This window comes from Squalius cephalus (genome assembly GCF_949319135.1).
Source record: "Squalius cephalus genome assembly, chromosome: 9".
Classification (NCBI taxonomy): domain Eukaryota; kingdom Metazoa; phylum Chordata; class Actinopteri; order Cypriniformes; family Leuciscidae; genus Squalius; species Squalius cephalus.
The window spans coordinates 28,943,526-28,964,986 of NC_137130.1; the positions used below are offsets into that span (position 1 = coordinate 28,943,526).

At 39.6% G+C, this 21,461-nt stretch overlaps 1 protein-coding gene across 1 annotated transcript; it reads right to left on the reverse strand.

Moving 5' to 3' along the window:
• Positions 1-905: 905 nt before the first annotated feature.
• On the reverse strand, positions 906-13,235 carry tnfsf11 (TNF superfamily member 11). Its single transcript, XM_079881668.1, has 4 exons — positions 12,573-13,235; positions 7,379-7,414; positions 2,819-2,957; positions 906-2,635 (listed from the first exon to the last, which is right to left on the reverse strand). The coding sequence occupies exons 1-4, from the start codon at positions 12,756-12,758 to the stop codon at positions 2,211-2,213; spliced, it is 786 nt and encodes a 261-aa protein (XP_079737794.1). The 5' UTR covers positions 12,759-13,235; the 3' UTR covers positions 906-2,210.
• Positions 13,236-21,461: the final 8,226 nt, after the last annotated feature.

Sequence of the window (21,461 nt, forward strand, 5' to 3'; positions counted from 1 at the left end):
CATTTATTTTATGGTTACTTTTTATTATAAAATAGTATGTTTGGTCTCACTTTATTTGGCAGTGTCGTTGTAGTTACTGTAGTTACAACTATAAATTATGCATAATTATATGCAACTAACCCTCAACCAAATATAATCCACATGATTATACAGTACGTTTATTATTATTGCTCAGAATTTAAATGTATGATTCCACTATAGCATGGACACCTTTTTTGAAAGTAATGATTATATTAATTAAACAAACGTACAAGTTTGGTTATATATATATATATATATATATATATATATATATATATATATATATATATATATATATGTATATATATATATATTTGCAATTGCAATATTGAGGTCAAACTTCATATGTGGCCATTTCCATCACACTTGGATTTTCACAGACCACACTGTTTTAAATGGTTGGCTATGTTGAGTGACGAGTACTAGCACTGGGAGTTCCTCTCAAATGAATCTGCTAACTTGAGTTAGACTTGAGAAAACACAATGGGACACTGTTTTGTTTCGGTTCTCCCACTTCTATTCTCTCAGCAACTAAGTCCAAGCAAAATTATGCTGCAGCGAATTAGAGGCTAAAACAACCGCCACTAACGGGTGGATATTATTTTAAGGATGACCATGTTCCCACCCCACAGCCAGTGTAATTCACCCGTTTTGCTTGACAATACCACAAAGAAAGGAAAGACCAAACATTTACTTTAGCTGTCACATCCAGAAAGGAGCCAGTTAACGCTGGGAACTGCATGTGCTTTTTCATTGTCGGTATATGAAAATAGACTTAACGCATATGTAAACTATGAATGCCTAGGTGAAGGCCTCCGGTGGTTGAAAACAAACAGGGTTAATATGACACTTGATTTACATCACATTATCAAATGAAGCATTTTCATGAACAAATTAGTATTTTATTTAGAAAAGTATCTTTATTAGGCAGAATAGTATAAATAAACATAAAAAAAACAGAACTTTTGCTAACATATGAAAAAAAAAAAAAATCTTAGACTTTAAGTTTGCAAACATTTTTAGGTTTGCTTTGGGCTTGGAACAATATATTCTCCTGTCAATAAACATTTGCACACAGAATTGTCAAATTAATTATACTTAAATACAAAGTTTCCTAGTGAGAAACCAATCCATTTAAGCTTTAAACAGGAGCCCTGTGCCTGGGACAAAAGCGCATGTATAACAGACCCAAAAGTCAATGCCCTTTGTCCAAAACCTCTTGAAGAATGGAATAAAGGCAATTATACACAATGTACAAAACTGTACAACAGACAGAACATTTTACAAACATTCTATCATTATTGAAAATAAATAAATACACTTAGTGCATTAAAAACAAAATTAAATTAGAGCGTACCAAACTCAGTTTGGTTCTGCACATCGCTTCTCAAAGACAGTCCAGCTGCCTTGATTTTTGTTGCATGTTTGTATACGTTTTGTTCAAGAAATTTAAAAATATCATCTGAAAGGAAGCTCCAAACATCCAACAGTGAAATTCATCGATCAGTAAAGCATCAGTACATATTCTTGATGAGACACGAAGTACTTATCCAACGGTTTGTCCCAATTCAAATTTCCTTGACATCGAGGTTTCTTCAATCAATCGTGCTTTCAATGATCTGAGAGAAACCTTCCCATAGTCTGTGGCTATCATTTTAACATGGTATTTGGACGGTTTTGTTTTTACAATCAATCGATGTAAAATTTCTTAAACTAGCGATGCACTGATATGTCGTCTTAAGGCTGTTCCTTTTTTGCACACTCACTGATAACAATGTCACTACGGGCAAAGCCGCAAATGTGATATAATGTGAACAAGAAGTTCGTATTGAGTAGATTTCATTTCGAACTAAATTCGACCACTTAGTTCGTATGATTCTTCTGTGTTCCCCTGTTGTGCAGCGGACTACTGTGATTGGGCGTACTTTACCGGGACTGTCCAGCATCACTCCACCGCTGCGATTCGCTGCGTGGTCGTGGGAATTGGAGCATTTTTCCAATGGGTACCAACATTGGACTGATACCTATTGCCAGTATTGGTACGATTGAGAAATCTTTATGTGCTCTTAAAAAAAAAAACAATTCAAAAGTCAGTGATCAAAAACAAGTGCTCAGTGGTTCATAATCACTTTGAAAAAGTTTGCAAGGTTGCAAAATATGCACATGTTCAGTAGCAAAAACTATGCAAGTCAATCGCTTATCTTTAAAATACCAAAATATGTCCCTTCAGCTTCACGGTCCAGCAGCCATGCATTGGATACGTTGACAAAAATACCGTCGGCCTTAGTCAACTGGACACCTCTGCCCTGCTCCACGCAGTACATGTTGTACTCCGCAATGTTCCACTGCAGCGTGCTGCCACTTTTTGCAAGGACAATGGGCTTGATTACAGATTGCGTGTGCTTCTCGTGGCAAATGTACTGAAACAGCTGTACGTTGCTGACGTCCACTTTGTCCGAGTTGTGTACCTTGATATATCGAAAGCAGGTCTTGGCATAGATGTAGTAATAGCCAGGTTCTTCCACTAAAATTCGCCCATCACGGTATTTCATCTTCTTCAAATTTTCCCCATGAAATTCGTCCCAGTGGATCATGGTTAAATCATTTCGATCTTCTGCAAAAGCACCAGTAACATGGTCAGAATAAACATTGATGATATTAATATGGATATATATATTACGTCAAGATCACTTAATATAGGTTACCAACAATTTGTTTGTTTTTTTATCACAAGTCTAACATTTCAGGAAAACGTTTCCGATGTCATGTGATTCTGAAATAAACAGCTTCTGCTTACTGGCAAAAAAATCTGTGGTTGTCTTTATAGGAAGGTGAGCTGATGGAATGCGTGTGTCCTTTTTTTGTCGACATCTTTCCTTCCTCTCCTTTTGAAAAGTTTTCATCGGATCGCCTATTAATGTTTCACTGTGCATTTCCTGAGAAAGAAAGAACAAACACATTAATGACACGCTGAATCCATCATTCACGGTGCGGCTTCTTATAATCATGCAGAAACCAACTACATATGTACAGACTAAAGGCCCATTCACTCCAAGCAGGATAACTACAGTGATAAAGATATAAAAGAAAAGCAGTCCACACCACAACTATCATGATAATGGGATGGAAAAATGATATCTTTGGAATCACCATCGGAATGTTTTTTTTTTTTTCCAGCTGATGAACGATAAACACATTGACAGCCAATCAGAATTCGCTCGAGCATTTAAAGCGGCAGACGACAAAACTGCAGCACCTGCTTATAATAAACAGAACGATATTGTTCGTTGATGTGGACACATAGCGTTATAATTATCGTTCTTGGTGAGAACGGGACTCAAGCATTGGATATTTGATGTTTATTGTAGATATTTAATGTAGAGTTATGATGAGGAGCAGAATTCTGGACCAATGATATTTCACATTGGCTATACAGTATCTACAGTACCTAGCACAATACAGCAGAAATAGAAACCAGGCAAGTTTGTTGGAAGTGGTGTGAAGGTACACATTCCTTATATATATATATATGTTAAATTCCCATAGAGGCAGGCAGATTTTTATTTTTAAGTATTTTTTTTTATTTATTTTTAGGATACTATGCATCCTGATAAAGTTCCCTTGGCCTTTGGAATTAAAATAGCCCCACATCATCACATAGCCTTCACCATACCTAGAGATTGGCATGGGGTACTTTCCATAAGATCATCTCTCAATGCAAATCAAACTAGCTTTTAGGCTAACTGAAATAAAACCATGCCAATCTCTAGGTATGGTGAAGGCTATGTGATGATGTGGGGCTATTTTAATTCCAAAGGCCAAGGGAACTTTATCAGGATGCATAGTATCCTAAAAAAAAAAAAAAAAAAAATACTTAAAAATAAAAATCTGCCTGCCTCTATGGGAATTTAACATAGGGGTGTACTAACTTATGCACCATGTATTTTAAGGAAGAACATTTATTTATTTACGATACATTATTCATTCACAAAGAAAATTGGTGTCCTTAAAGGTTGGATTTTTCCTAATTTTTTAAATTAAGGCATTAAGTTCAGTTTCCAAAATATGATTTTTTATTCCTCTTTTTAGTCAACTTTAGCATGGGTGTATTCACTTATGCATAGCACTGTATATATATATATATATATATATATATATATATATATAAAGTATATATATATATATATATATATATATCATTTTTTTGACCAGCTCATTTTATTCTTGTTCATTCAAAGAAGAAATACGATACACTCTGTTGTGACCACATGTGTCCTCATGGTCACATTTCCTTTTTTCACACAAGCAGCAAAATTCTGAATAATGGTTACATTGCTTCATTCTCGAACTGAATCTCATGACTCATGACCAGAATGTGCTTTGTTACCAAAAGTTTCCTAAAAATTATTTCTGTCACTAGCACTACTAAATAAAACTGCAAAAGTCATGACAGGTTTCCAGAACTTGTTGAGCAAACAGAGTTCCACTCTTAAAGTCACTGTTATAGCATTGGTCTGGTTGAGATAAACACTGTTTGCATCGGCCTAAAAATGGCTTAACCCTTTGGGGTCGGCAGAGGCACGATCACTTGCATTTTTGTTCCCTGATAACAGTGAAAAGAACTTCCAATAATCTGTCATTTCAAAGAAGAAACAATTTTAACATAAATAAAACAAGTCTTCATATACAGTATGGGTGCCGTGCATGATAGGTAACATCAAGAAAACCAAATCAAATCAAAAAAAAAAAAAAGTGCAAATGCAGGAGACCAGAATGCAAGGACACTATCAACATAACAGGCAATAAAGGGGTTTCCCCTCTGCAGTTTCGCAGCTCAGGTATGACTGAAATGTTCTCAGTGCCTCAAGCAACTTTTGAAAAAACAAACAAAAACAATCGGAAAGAATAAAAGGTCTGTTACGGTATTCAAGTTGCAAGGTGTCTTTAAAATGAAGCCAACAATCTAGCAATTCAGGAAAACACTGAATTGAACTTCAACTGTGTGACATACCACAAGTTTCATACCACAAAGAGATTTGTATAAGTGGTAGTAGATTAAGGCCTAAGTAAAAGCTATCCTTATGAAATATGAACTAAATATCGAAATGTTATAATATTAGGCTTTTAGTCCTAGACTAGCATCAAATAACAAACTAACATAATAATTAGGTCTTTCAAGTGCAGAGTTCTGGTTTTTGTTCGATGCTCTGACCTTCTTAAGAACTTTGGTACACCGCAAACAAAGTAGGCCAGTACAAACACGCTCTTAAACTAAACTGCATTTGAGCAGCATTAAAAAAAAGCCAAGATATAACATATATTTAAACACTTAAGTTGTCCCAGGGTAATGATAAAACTAGTACACTTCTCATGACCTGGCAAAGCAAGCCACCCTGACAAAGAAAAGTTCCAGGGACTTTGGCTTGACCTTTTCACAAGCGACTACACCATCCTGGTTTAGGAAATGTTTTACAGCAACCATGGCATTCTCCGGTGTGTTGATCCTCGTCTTTAAACAAATACATTTTGTAAAAATACCAACGCATAACCTATGTTTAACAATGGAACACTGGTACTATTAATGCAAGAAGCACATTCTATAAGTCCAACTAATTCAGGTCATAGTTTTGGAATGTCTTTGTGCTAATAGGAGGAAATGCCATGCTTTGGGCACGTGGAATGTCTATAATGCTAAGAATGAATAAATTAGCCTAAAGGAGTTACTTTAGGCAGGGTCCACGCCAGAGTGCACAAAGTGAGTGGGCATGTCGAGTCTGGGGGATTGGGTGGCTCATTTGTCCGTTCCCCCTCGGGGATAAAAAAAATAACTGCACCTGTTTCTGAGAATTGATTGATCTAAATAGAGTATACTACATAGATGAAGCAATATTCAGAAACAGGTGCAACAAATAAAACTTGTAAATAAAATAATTTTACATATACAGTTTTTATAACATATAGTTTTATATATGCATGGGGTATGTGTCAACTGAAGGGATGCAGTCTGAGTTTCCAATGTTGACAGCTCCATAAAATAGCCCACTGGAAGTGTTTTGCTGTACTATACTAAAAATATGACAAGTACAATTGACAAATAACTTCAGTTTCTGAACAAATACAGCAGTAATGGATGTCATAATTGTCAGAATCTATCTACATGACCAATGCTTGATGCTTAGCTTACCTAATAATTTATAAATATTTCAATATTACATTAACTGTATATATAGCCTAAAGTTTATTCATATGCAATGTAAGTTTATTTCAAATAAATGAGGAAAATAATCCAAGGAGCTCTAAAAGAATTTTAGAATAGCTATCTGAAGCTAAAGGAGGCATCAGTAACCCGAAAGCACACCGCCGGCACTCCTGTATTGACGGCTCTGTTGCTGTAGACCATTTAAAAACGTTAAATAAAGATTGTGATGTGTGAGGACCAAGTACTGTATGGTAACCCATACTCTGCATTTAACCAATCCAAGTTAGTGCACACACACCCGGAGCAGTGGGCAGCCATTCACTGCGGCGCCCGGGGAGCAAGAGGTGCCTTGCTCAAGGGCACTTCAATAGTTTCCTGGTGGTATTGAGATTTGAACCTGCGACCTTCGGGTTACAAGTCTAATTCTCTAACCATTAACTCTCAACCCGTGGCGCCGACGCTGTTAGTAGACCATCACACCCCACCCCATCACCTCCCGAAATAATTATGAGTGTCAACTATGTCAAGTATCGCTAGTATGTCAAGTAAGACGATATCCGTCCTTCGGATGAGACGTTGAACCGAGGTTCTGACTCTCTGTGGTCATTCTCGTAAAGAGTAGGGGTGTAACCCCGGTGTCCTGGACACATTCCACCCATTGGCCCTTGTCAATCATAGCCTCCTTATAATTCCCATTAATTGAATTGGCTCTATCACTCTCTCTCCTCTCTCCACCTATAGCTGGTGTGTGGTGAGCGCACTGGCGCCAATGTACCGTGGCTGCCGTCGCATCATCAAAGTGCACACTGGTAGTGGTTGAGGAGAGATTCCCTGATACAATTGTAAAGCGCTTTGGGTGTACAGTAGTACATATGAGAGCGCTATATAAATGCCTCATTCATTCATTCGTTCATCATTGAACGGCAACTATCAATTCAAAACCTGAAAAAAAAGCATATAAAAAGGTCTAAAGACTAAGAGACATGGTGAGATTTAAGGTGTAATCATTGTATTCCTTTCAAAAGATTCCAAAACCCAAACTGTGTTGTGTAACATGAGAAAACGAATGTTTCTGCAAACTGATGCGGTTTCTGAGTCTGAGCCAAAGCACACAAACTTGAGAAAAACAGACTCATCTTTTGAAGTTTATTAGCTCACCTCATTAGGACTCTGCTGGGCTGAGGCAAGGTCGACCTGTAAAAAAACAAACAAACACAGTTCAGTTACACAACTACATCCAGCTGGATTGCTATTAACAGGTACCACTGCACACTGCATGATTTTAATGAACTTACAGGAAAGCAGCATTATTTTCATATAGAGACATTTTCTGTGCTTGACATTCCCGAAGTACAAAAGTGTTTAAAGATGTACTTTATCCAATTCAGTGTGAACTAATACAAAGTGCAAACTAATACAAATACTGTCATGAAACTCTAGATGGCTGATGGTCCTTAACTCAACCCTGTTTGCAATCAAATCATTCTCTATAGGGCGCAGCTGATTGGTTCCTGCTGTTTCAGTAGCCGGCCTTCATATACTCGGTCAGCATTTTCTGTAGCAGTTGTAGCATGCTTTCAGAAACCCTCCACCTTCCCCAGCTCCACCTGTATAGATCTGCTACGGGTAATTCATGTATGTTATATTGTACAGCAGCAGCATGTCTTGCTCACAGCAGTGTGTGTATTGGCAGTAGCAAGTCCTGTACGATTAATCGCAATTAACCTAAAATCGCGTTTGAACCGATTTGGCTTTTATTGCGATTGTTAAATCGCAAAGGCTGCGATTATTTTTTATGCGCAGCTTGTCAGTGACGTACGGCTCTGTGATCAGTAGTAAATGCTGCTCCATCTGAAAGCACTGCGAGTTTGAGTCTCTTATGACGTGCATTTGAAAAAGCAACACCCGTTTCTTTTCAAAAACGACTTTCCAAACCTCCTGTCCAACAAAAGACAACATTTAATAACGTTTTTTACTCCAAACTCACTTCATAATGACAGTTGAGCATCCTTCTCTGAGATGGTGTGACTTCTTAAACAGAATAAGGCACACAACAATATTTCATAATATTCTATACTGAGCCTCGTTTCTCCCAAGGTTTTTTTTCTCCATTCTGCCACATTCAGGAGTTTTGATTCCTTGTCACTGTCGCCTTTTTCCACCTTTTTTGCCATTGGCTTTTGGCTTGCTTAGTTGGGGACATTAAATTTAACATTTAATTTAATTTTCAACAATATTATTGATCTGCCTGCATTGACACCATTATATGAGAACTGAACTGAGCTGGACAAGACATAATAAATAATTCGTTACATTTATATAGCGCTTTTTCTGAGACCTCAAAGTGCTTTACATAGATGGGGGAATCTCCTCAACCACCACCAATGTGCAGCATCCACTTGGATGATGCGACGGCAGCCATATTGCGCCAGAACGCCCACCACACACCAGCTTACTGGTGGAGAGGAGACAGTGATGAAGCCAATCAGTATATGAGGATGATTAGGAGGCCATGATGGACAGAGGCCAAGGGGCAAATTTGGCCAGGATGCCGGGGTTACACCCCTACTCTTTTTCGAAGGACATCCTGGGATTTTTAATGACCACAGAGAGTCAGGACCTCGGTTTAACGTCTCATCCGAAGGACGGTGCTCTTTTGGCAGTATAGTGTCCCCGTCACTATACTGGGGCATTAGGACCCACACAGACCACAGGGTGAGCACCCCCTGCTGGCCTCACTAACACCTCTTCCAGCAGCAACCTGGTTTTTCTCAGGAGGTCTCCCATCCAGGTACTAACCAGGCTCAGCCCTGCTTAGCTTCAGTGGGGAACCAGTCTTGGGCTACAGGGTCATATGTCTGCTGGCAAAAGACATCACAGTTTTCTCCAGAGCGGCTATATAAATGAACTAAATTAATAACTTTTTTACAACAAAAATGAAACATCACAGAACTTACTTAAGCTGGACTGTGACGCTATTCTCTTCTGGAAACCAACTTTATTTTGCATTATTAGCATTATTTTCCTGTTATCTCTGTAAAGCTGCTTTGAAACAATCTGTATTGTAAAAAGCGCTATATAAAAAATAAATGTGACTTGACTATACAGTGATTAAGGCTATGTCGATGTCAATGATGCAAAGTGGTATAAATATACAGTAAGTTGTATCTACAGCAAAGCGTGGGAGAGTGACCCAACTCTCAAAACGTGGATTACACCTGTGATGTGAGATGTCTCGAAGCCCCTTAATAAATAGGCTTATAACTAACTCTGAGAGCACAGTTGAATGACTTGAATTGAAATCAAATATGGGACGACTCCTATCCATGGTCATGGGCACGCTGGCCTGACCAGGACATCTGCAACTTTTAAACTATCCAGACTGAACTCTACTCGTCCCCGACAGCTGCTGAAAGAGGTTTGAATCAACGATTAATCAGTTTTGACTGTGCTAAGTTCTGTGCTGTTCTACAGCGTGAACTTCAAGAAAGATGTACTAGTTCTGTTTGAAGTTAAAGCGGAACACAAAGTTACACGCATTATTATTGTTGTTCATTTTCTGACACGAATGACACATTTTCAGCTTTTAAGGTGTGTGCGAGGTTTAAAGTCTTAATGTCTCGACTTGCAAATATGTGACATTTTTTACATTTCTACCTGTTCGGGTAGTAACATTTTCTTTTATGTACATGTTTGGATCCGTTTCCCTGTTGTATTGTTCTCCTAGCAGGAGAATTGGTTCATTTTTATAGTGAGGTAAATGGTACTTGTACACCTAGGTTTTCATGACAATAGAATTCGATCACATTCTTTTGGCAGTGAAGGATTTGAGAGGGTTTTTGAGAGCTTTTGGGCCGGAAATCGTCAACCTGATCTGGCAACACTGGATAAGTAGCAGGCTTACATAGAATCTGCACCCGCATAAAACTGCAAAAAGTTCCAGACTGCTGCAAAATTGGAATGTCTGCCATTTATACAATTCTACTGATGAACTCTAATGACTCTAACAATTCTACTGTAAATTCTCTGGTGCTTTCGCTTATTGCATTTTTCTGAACCCTTTTTTATTGTAATATTATGTGCTTTGCGACATGAGGTAATTTAACGGCATCTTTCTTTAGAGACTCTGCTGTGTGTGTGCGTTCATGTGTTTTGAAGAAGGTGTGGTTTCATCAAGTAAAAGCGTTCTGAAGGGAGGATGGGATCTCCTGCTTTCAAATGTGAAACCTTATTTGCCTAATGAAGAAGGAAGAACACTGAAGTATTTTCTTCCTCAAGCACAAACATGTTTTTCTACCATTTTTTACATTCTCCACATTCCTGGAAGTGAAATAGACCATTCTCACAGATCTTGCGCTATGATCAACAGGTAATACAGTAAAACCAGAGCGTAAAGAACGCATCTTAAACTATAAAGGGTGCAGGTGCTCAATCAGGAAGTAATATGATATACTGCAAAATTCTTGACTTGACAATTCTTGAAATTGTGTGCGACTGCAAGTAACAACAGTTTGTAATGCAGTGTGTGATGTTATTCCTCTCCTTTGATAAACTGAACTGCATTTGAAATTCATGGACTATAAAATGAATGACAAGCATTTCATAATCATATATGGTTTGGTTCAGTTGAGGATTGTCCCTGTATCGATTTCTGGGGACAACATGAACCATGCGCCAAACACAACTGACATTCAACTTTTTCCTTTCCTTGCATCTGTTGCTTTGGCCCTCCACCAGCGCATGCACAAGAAGCTTCCGACATACACCGCTGTGTTTGTGCCAAAGCCTCATGAAACAAGATGTCATAATATCCTCCACAGCTTTCACACGACAAGAGAGAGATCTGGGCATGACAACATGTGATAGCTGTTTCTCAGCATCCCAATGGTTGCACCTCTGCTAAACATTTAAATAGACCACCAGATGAGCAAATGAAGTCAGGGGGAAAGTGCATACCTGACATGACCAGCGAACAACCCCCCCCAAAAAAACTCCCCCCTACACTGCCAGTCCAAAGTGCCGACGTTTTGAATTCCAGGAAATTATGATCCTTAAAAGCATCTCAAAATGCAGTTCATAAAGTTGGTTGAGTAAATGTTTGTCCAGGGTAAGCAGAGCTGAAATCTATACAAAGATCAACCTTTTATTTGTTCTACATGTTTCGGTCTCTATAATTCACATTCTTCCATTTGTGTTATTTTATAGAAATGTTATAAACTTTTAATATTTTTTTCTAATATATATATATTGTCATATAGATGAATGTGCAGACATGTCCAGCTTTTGGCTGGCACTGCATATCTTTATATCACTTGTGGGAGACTCTCAACAATATTTGGTCAATGTCTGTTTTCTCCAGATTTATGGAAAATGCGAAAAAAAGGAAACCAGTGCTGGACCAACAACACATTCATGAAGATCAACACTGCCTAAAACCAAAATTTCCTGCGTCAGCAATTGGATTAGACTGCTATAGTTTCCCCCAGAACAAAACTTAGAGTACAAAATTAAACTAGTTAAACCTTTAGTAACCAGCAAATTGAACGACAATAACGTTTGCGAGAGAATTCGGAGATAGAATAAATATACTACAAATAAAACACTTAATCTCACACTAAGATCAATAGGCCTATCTTTTTGAGATGATATTAGTAGCAATAATGTCTCTAATGAAAAAAGAAAAAAACAACACAAACACTTAAAAAGTAATATTTCGTGTCGCGTGCAATGACAGAGATTCAAATCCCGAAGAAATGGGCTATAAGCTTTTCTTTTTTCTTTTTTTTTTTTTAAATAAAACAATAAACCAACATGGATCACTGAAAATGATTTATAGAAAACAACATTTTGATAATAGCTTTTTTATTATTATTATTATTAAATGTCAAAAGACATACGCTGGAGAGACAGAGGTGATGACAATTCGGAGACCCTTTAAAGGTGGGACTCAATTGGACGGACCAAATTCATACTTTTTTTTATCTCTTATGTCAAACACTTTTACTTCCAACAATCGTGCAGCATGTAAAACACAGAAGCAATGGTTTTAAAAGTTACGTTCAAAACCCACAAAAAGCACTGAGTGGGCACAATACGCTTCTGCGAGCGCGCGCTCCTTCTGATGTTCAAACGCACTTGAACAGAATAGGCGCGTTTCACACACACACACACACACACACACACACACACACTGATCCGTCCTGCAACACTTGAAATTCTGATTTCAAAACAAGTTAAACGGAACCTGGTCTCAAAACTGCCGAAACGCATGTCCAACCTTATGCACTAAAATTGTGTATTGAAACTGTTGTATTGAAAGACTTTAAGAAGTACAGAGTAATTGTGTTCTTACCTCTCGGAGATAACCGGTTAAGTGCAACAAAATCGCCACACTCGACGCGACCTGCAGCAGTCCCATGACAGCGAGCGTGCAGAATATGAGCGCTCTGTGCGTGGAGCCCGTCTGAGGAGCGCGCGCCGGAGCCTCTTCCATATCTATATGATTCCGCAGGTACGCGCGATAATCATTAGCTGCCATGAGCGCTCGTTCGCGGAACAAATCCTCTCTCAGTGGGAGGACTCGACAAATGATCAACGATTCATATAAACATGGGGGTGGGCAATGCAGTTAGCTTCGTAAAACAGCCAATCAGATAATAGACACAGATGATCTCGCTTTCAGGCGTCTTTTTTTTCTTTCCTTCTCTTCTTTTCTTTTCTTTTTTTTTTGCGTGAGTTCAGTCAAGAGCAGGTTGTCGGAGTATGCTGTCACATTTTATATCTTAGCCCACTACATGAAGTCTGCACTATCCTTGAGAGACTAGTAATGCTGCCCTTACTTCCTCTTTATAAATGTTTTGAATAAATCAATGCATTTGTGGTTATTAATTGTCCTTCTCGCACACAAAATAGGCATACCATACAAACCATAACGAGATTAAAACCGATAGCTTCTTAAAAGCAGTAAGATTAACATAACAAGTGAGTAATAATAAACCACTTGTACTTTAAACCCACTGTATAATGGCTCTGTGTTTTTTTTATAATTGCCATTACTTCCTGGAGTGATGTAATATTGTTGGCTCCTGTCTGTTGTAATACTGAGACCACACAAGGCTGTGTCTGTGTCAAAAAAACAAAAAGAACTAGTCTACCCGGACAGCATTTTCATGCCTAGTGATAGACAGCAGCTTTTGGGCATACTGTATAGTGAGCTGCCTATAGACAACAACTTTTTGGCATCACATCTATTGAGCTGCCTATGTAAACACCAGTTTTGGACATCATAGTAAGCTGTCTAGGCATCATGCTGAGTGAGCGGTTTACCAGTGCAACAGTATTGGGCATCATCCCTAGTGAGCTGCCTACCTACACAAAAAGTCCAGTTTTTTTATGTATTAAGAACGCTTCTTTGTTTATGTGAACGTTAAAGGAACATTCCAATCTATCATTTTAAAAATGCTATGAAAACGTCATTTCTGACTGTTTTCTGAATGTTCCAAACATCCCATTTTTTATGTTTTAAAGTCCCCCTGTGGGGAAAATCAAGTTTTTAATGCTGTTTATATGTCTATGTGGTGTTTTTAATACGCTTTAAGACAAACCATGTGCAAATTCATAAGTCAACATCATTGCTGAGTATTTTCTCCTTAAAACTGCAGTGAACCAAAGACAGTCTCAAAAATGCGGTTTGAAACGTCAAATGAAACGAAACGTGATGTTTCTGACGTCACAAACTACCTTGTAACCAATCAGGTCAACGAGTGTATCTCTGAGGTGGTGCGAGTGGAGGCGGGACTAATTTGCATATTCATAGAACCGCGTATAACAAATGAGGCAAGGGTGTAGAGTTACATTCAAGCTATTTTAAGGCATGAAGAAATTAGTTTTCAAGGGAAAAACGTTTAAATGTGTCATTTTGGTGATCAAAGATGAGTTTTACTCATTGACTAGGGGGACTTTAAGAAAGTTTTTTCTTGAATTATGTAAATGTTAGAGGAGCATTACATTCTATCATATTGAAAATTAATTTACAGTCCAAAAACAGACTTTCCAAATAACACCCACTATTCAGATCAGCAACCATGATATTCTTGAAGAAAATCAATGAGTCACTGAGTGTTTATCTGAACTTGTAAACACTGAAATTCCTCTCGTTATTGCCAAGCTAGAGCGATGTAAAAAAGAACAGAGCTTTGTAAACGAATGCGCCTTTCGATGCTCAAGCGCTTACAAATCCCACCAGAGAAACCTGTTTTAAAGCAAGTATTTCAGACAGCTGCAGAGAAAATGTGCATTTGAGAATTGATGAACAGAATTCATGTGCTTGGCTTTCCCTCATTCATCCAGCCTCCAGCGCTGAAAGCTTGCAATGCTTCACCATTAAATCAGCTTTTTTTTTACAGAACCACAATTATTACTCTGGTTGCAAAAAGCACCACAATGGAGTTTGTGTGACTTCTGCGTAACTCGTGTCTGTTCGCAGTGTTTTGGCAATGCTCATTCCTGCGGATGACGATCGGGTCACCTGCATTCCCCTTCTGAAATTAGGGCAAGGCAAGACAAGCTTAAGCACACTCCATAACCTTATGAACTTGGCTGCCCTCTCAGGGACCGCTATCCCGCAGCACGCCACGTTCGCTGGAGAGTCATTAATATACCGTGAGAACCCTTGTTTTGCCGTGGGTTTCTCGTGCCTTCAGCTATTTTCCACAGAATGCAGGCGCTGTGGCAGGAAGGTTTGGGTGGTATTTATACCCTTTTGTTTTGCCATGTGAGCTGTTCTTGCCCAAGCCAGAAGGTAGTTGAATACGCCGAACCCAGCACTCCATCAGAATATGACAGACGGCCAAAACCAGGCAGTGTTGAGAGCAAAGCAGCCGAAACCACTGGCAGGCACTTTCCTCAGTGCTGAGCAGGCCCCGCGAGCTTATTATTAGCTCTCCTGTAAGCGTGGTACTGTACACACAGGATGAGCAAGAGCACCAAGCCAGAATCCTTCCCATGTTTTGCAGACTGTGGAGTCACTGTGAGGAGGTTTTTTTCAGGCTGCAGACTCCATGCGGCTATGTTAAAGTGTCTCAGGCCGCTGCTTTTTTTTGTTTTTTTTTTGCAGAAACTTCACAATATTTCAGCACTCAAGGAGAGGCAGGAAGTACGATTTGAAATATTAGCGTCACCGCAGAGCCTCGCTCATGGGAGTTTGAATCCCATGGAAATGGTCAATGTCCTTTTAGCCTGTACGATTACATATTCATAGCTTTTCTGGTGCTTAAAGGAGTAGTTCACTTTAAAATTAAAATGACCCCATGATTTACTCCTAGGTGTATATGACTTTCTTCTTTCAGATGAATACAATCGGAGTTATATTAATGAACACCCTGACGCTTTCGAGCTTCATGGATTGCAACCATCAGTTTAAAGCTCAAAAAGTGCATCCATCCATGATAAAAGTGCTCCACACTGCTCTGGGGGGTTAATAAAGGCCTTCTGAAGCAAAACGATGAGTTTGTGTAAGAAAACTATTCATATTTAAAACTTTATAAAGTAAAATAACTAGCTAAAAAACACTAAAGCGCAACTTATGCAAGGTACTGCTGATATTTCCGCTACGCCATGACGCAATACGCTACTTACCACGTCACAAGTTGCGATTTAGACGTAAGTAGACTGCGTATGTTCGTTTGGCCGGAAGCTAGAAATTTACATTGTAACGTGTTAAATATGAATATTTTTCTTACACAAACTCATCGCTTTGCTTCAGAAGGCCTTTGTTAACCCCTGGAGCAGTGTGGAGCACTTTTATCATGGATGGATGCACTTTTTTGAGCTTCAAACTGATAGTTGCAATCCACTGCCATTATAAATCTTGGAAGCATCAGGGTATTCATTAAAATATTCGTCTGTAAGAAGAAAATCATATACACCTAGGATGCCTTGAGTAATGGCTAGGTAATTTTCATTTTAAAGTAAACTACTCCTTTAACAACAGAGAAGCAGCACTGCGGACATTGCTCGTATTAATCTGTGATCAGTGTCATACGCACAGAATTAAAAAGCCGCCACGTTCCAGACTGCAGAAATAAGACATGAAAGAGTGCAGTGCTGTCCTTTCCCTTCTCCGCCACATCCTGTGTGGTAAGTCATCCCAGAGCACACAAAGAACACCCGCCTCTTCCTTCTTTCTCCTTCCTCACTCTCTTTTATACACCATAACACAAGAGGTCTTGAGAAGGGCACTTGAGCTCCACTCTATGTCTGCTGGTCTTTGCATTTTATCTAACGAAGATTATTGTGTAACAACCTACACAGTAACGAATAAGTTGGCACACCCATTAACCTTTTCATGCATAGGGCACACAAACTTGGCAGGAGCTCCAAAAGACATTCCATGCTCCATTCTGACTGGCTGGCTTTGTGCAGGATTTACAGGTTTGTAACAGTCAGGGGGTTCAAATCAGATGTCGAAATCAAAGTCTCAAAGTCAAATTTTATGGAATTGATACTCAAAATAAATTCGTTTGGAGATTGGTCCCCTTGCATGTCGGTCAGATGGCCACTTCCTGTCTAAGTGGGCTGTTCTTGGCCTACTAAAGTGCAAAGTGGACTAGACATTTTGTTGGTAATAAAAAAAAATGTGGCTACTCGAAGTCAAGGGGGAATGTGGTTTTGACCAAGCACTGATTTGAAAACATCACTTGCAAAATAAATGTGCCAAAAATATTCAGTCTTAATGCATATATTCAGTTTCAGTTTATGAGTGGTTTCAGTAGTCGGAATACAAAGCATCAATGGTTTGCTGGACAAAGACTGGTGTCATGCCAGAGAAATCATCACACTAGTCTAAGCTCAGTCTACGGATTATAATGTCTAATTGCTTCTAGTATTTCTAGGAACTGTTATGAAACTTGTGCCAGCCAGCATGAGCTGTGATCAGGTTTACCATTCTGGATGGCGGAAATAGCCAGCATAGCTTCTTATTTTGATATGCGATCTATTGTTATGGTTTGTAGAAGGCAGCTAACTTGGCTTTAATATAGTACAAGAGCTTTCAAAGATCTGGTCAAAGATCAAAGATCACAGTCCACTTTATGTTGTTCAGTGAGCATTGGCAACACAATTTTTGAAAATATATGGACCGTATAACAAACCGCTGGAAGGAAATTTTGGAATGAAATTAAACTTGATCATATCAGATTTCACATACTTGTCCTGTTCCAAAACTGAGCTGCCAACAGAGGCAGCATTTTAAGGCATCATACAATGTTAAAGCTCAAAGTATGATTTCCCCTGTCGATGTTTTGCTTTGGTTCGCAGAGAGTCCATATGACATCATTTTCTGTCATCAACACAGTCCGCTGATGTTTGCGCACATGGTCAAATGATGCAGCCCATTTTATTTTGTCTTCACGACCAGTGCATGTGCGAGTGATTGAGCAATAGAGGAAAAAAGAAAATCACACTAGATATTACTATAAGCAATATTTTTGTATTGCACACAAATCTGTCACTTGTGAGGTTTCAAGAGGCAGCTGCCTATGTAGGCAGCACAATAGGTTTTAGAAAAGCGCGAATATAAATTCAGGTGGTGCTTGCTGTATCACCATAGCCCCTTTCACACAGAGATTCCGGAAAATACACGGATAATGTGTCCCGGGATTTGATTTTGGTTCATTCGCACTGTCAGTGATTTTCCAGAATCTGTGAGTGCGTTCACACACATCCCGTAAAGATCCCGTAAAGACACGTGACGTCAGGATGTGATAACTCCTCTTTGTCATTTCTACACGAAGACGAGTCCATACTCCCCAGTAGCGCCACTGGGTTTGCCGAGTGGCTCGTTCCCCTTATGCTGCAGCATAGGTTGTAGAAAGTCATCACCAAGATAGGTTGTCATCACTACGACACTCCCCTTATACGGCATTGGTCCTAGCTTTTGTTCACACAGGGCGAGTTCCGGGACTGATCCCGACAATGTTACTAGGCCCCCATCCCGGGATCAATCCCCGGACGTGTTTGTGTTCACACATAAGGCACTCCAGCAATTTTACGGCAATTTCCCGGGATCAACGCGCTGTGTGAAAGGGGCTCACGGGGCGATGATTTTAAGATGAACAGTGTGGAATAGGGCAGTGGTAGACCAGTACAGCTAAACCGTCAGTTAGAGGCTGCCCAGTCTCTTATTATCCCAAGATAAATTGCAACTGGCTCCTCAGTGAGTGCACAGCCGCATCCAAACTCCTCTCAAAACCGACACATGCAGCATGTCACCAGTTTAGCAATGCCTCCCTGCCTTTTCCTGCACTCCCCACAAACAGCTTCCTGCTTGTTTTTCCGTTAGTTAAGGCCTAATTCAAGTAGCCACAGCGCTGCCCATTTAAGCCGCTGACAGTTTTCCCCTGCCCGCGTCTCTAGAGCTTACCAGCTGGCAAAGAGTTCCTGCCCTACTGACCAAGGTATTACCACTGTGAAGATGGTACAACTTGCGGCTGCCACATAATGCACAATTGGTTATTTACTCACATTTTTGGAGACATGATTCATACACAGTGATTAAGAACGACTCCCCATTTATCTGAAATTCCCCCCAATTTAATCCGTATCATTACCATGTCAATATGGAGGTACTTGCCCTTTGGTATTACGACTGGGATGACTACAGGAAAACTGATGTCATGATAGACGACTGTTTTTCATTTTATGATATGTATGAGTCAGGAATGACTTCGTCAGGAGACAGGAAGCATCAATATCAAAGGACTGATATTATGATATGTCAGACTGATGTAAGTCCGGTGTCTAAGACAAGGTTTGCTTTCTCACCCACACGTGATTAATGTGTTTTCAGTCACTTGAATAAAAACATGTTCAACCATGGGAAACACTGAGTCCTCTCCACAGCAGCAAAGGGTCACTTTCTCATGTAAAGCCCCAGTAAACACTGATATTTTGAAATGACTCAGCTGCTCATGAGTGAATGAGGGGTCTTGAAGACCTCTTGAAGCTGACGCTCTCCCACCGTGGGACGATTCCATGGTAAACAGGGCCAACATTGCTAGCTCAGGGCTGTGGGAGAGCCCTGTACCACCCACCCGAGAGTTCTATTTCAGCCCACAAACACAACTGAAACCACTGCCATGTGCGTCGTCTTGTTGTCTGAGACGTCCTGGTTACGGCCACTTGATACTCCTTGCTGTGAGGTAAAACAATGGGCTGTGGTCACGAATGGAAATGAATTGCTAATAGATTCAGAGAGATTGGCACAGAGTGTTAGCTTGCAGCCATCCTGCAGAGTCGCTGACTCCTGCCCGCTCCTTTCATGAAAGGTGCTGGGTGACAACCATATTGTGATGGTCAAATGTCATCTGGTTCGTGTTCTGAAAGGCTGAAACAAATCGGGTGGTTGTTGGAATCTCTTCAAGACATTGCTATCTATCTCTCCCACCAACCTTTGACTAATATGAAAGACGCCACTGCACTGACCTGACCTTATTGACCGGGTTTTTTTGTGGCAGCTATTGTATTTATGTCGAAATGAAATGTAGTGTGCCATGAGAAATAACTTTTATGACTGTTTATACCCTTTATGAATGGAGGAAATGAATCTGAAAGACTTTCTACACCCAGCTGTCATCAGAATTTCGGCAATAAATTACGGCAGCTTGACCGTCGCATTAGACTGTGTGCTAATTATTGCGTGTCAGCGCATAGCCAAATGTGATTTGTCAAAATCCACTAAGAAAACATACATCTGGTGCTGCTAGTGATGCAAACTGAACACGTTCCAACTGTGTGTGGTTAAGCGAAGTTTTATTTTGAACAAAACATTCATTAAGTCTTTTATTGGGGAGACAAAATAGAAAGCATTAAGAATGAGGTAGGTGGAGATTATTTACCATATGTCATAAATTTCAGAGTCGCTTCTCCTCCACAAAGGATTCACCCAGCAACATAGCCGTTGTGTTCGGGTTGGGAAGGAAGTGATATCATAGCCTGAATCATGGCAGACCCAAAGGGGGGATTCCAGTCCAAGACTAAGCCTCTGATGTCAGACCACACCAGTTGGGACGTGAGGCCAACCTAATAAAGTCAATGGGTCTCTGCTTGGGTTGGCTGAGCACTGCTGAGAGCCACCTAGTGTAATGGTGCGAGGGCTGGGTGTGGATGACAGCACCGAGGGCTTTCATCAGTGTTTTAATGGGCGATTCATTGAATCTGCTCTATTGTAAGACTTGCTGCCATTTTGCATTCTTTTGCCAGCATGTCATTACAAAGCCTGAAATTACTGTGAACCTCGTCTCTGTCTAACAAACACCAAATCTGTTGTTTCAGCTCCGGAGGATAGCACATTTTTCCAGCTTTAGTTACAGTAAGGAGTGGCGGTATTGGGTGAAGGAATATTATCTAATTTCTTTCTTATTCCTCTGGAGGTCAGCTCATAATGTTAGAAAATTGTTTTCTAGTTTTCCCAGACATTTTCTTCTCCCCCTCACTGACCCTAAGAATTAAATGGTCAGTTTTTTTTTTTTTTTTTTGCTGCTACTATGCAAACGTTATATTTCAGTCTTCACATGCGGATTGGAATACAACTTACTTGCAAGCTTTTCACATATTTTACTCTTAATGCTAGGTTTTAGAAATATTAACATCTATCCTACTACTAGCTTGATGTATTATATCGCTGTGACAGAAGGAGCAGTTTCTGAACACCGAAAAGGTGTCATTAAGTGTTTATTTAGATGCACTTTAAAAGTTCAATTTCAGTCAGACTAAAATGCTTATGTCAGACAGAAATTGTCCCAGTCTAATTTTTGCACAGTTGGAATAACAGAGCTAACAAAATGACTAACATACGGCAATTGTACGGTGGCCGAGAGAGCTCAACGTGCTGCAAAAACACAAGCAAATAGAAAAAAACCCCCAGAAAATGTAGAAAACATCTTCCTCAGTTTGAAAACACAGGTGCTGCAAATACTCTCAACGCAACCAAATACAGAAACACACTGCAAATAGCACAGACATGTTTTAAGGGGACCCAACAAGTGACAAACCTAGCTGGGACTGCTTATTGTTCAATGTCTACTCGTCAGTGTTGTTGATGTCCTGAAAGGTGAGTTTTTTTAACATCGTGTGAGTATTTGCAGGGTGTTTCTGTATTTGGTTGCGTTGTGAGTATTTGCAGGGTGTTTCTGTATTTGGTTGCGTTGTGAGTATTTGTAGCGAGTTTCTGAATTTGGTTGCG

Excerpts from the sequence above, each read along its gene's own strand:
- tnfsf11 (XM_079881668.1), bottom strand. The coding sequence starts at position 12,758 with ATGGCAGCTAATGATTATCGCGCGTACCTGCGGAATCATATAGATATG. Across the intron at positions 7,415-12,572 it reads TAACCGGTTATCTCCGAGAG|GTCGACCTTGCCTCAGCCCA; the intron begins GTAAGAACACAA and ends GTTTTTTTACAG. Across the intron at positions 2,958-7,378 it reads CCCAGCAGAGTCCTAATGAG|GAAATGCACAGTGAAACATT; the intron begins GTGAGCTAATAA and ends TTTCTTTCTCAG.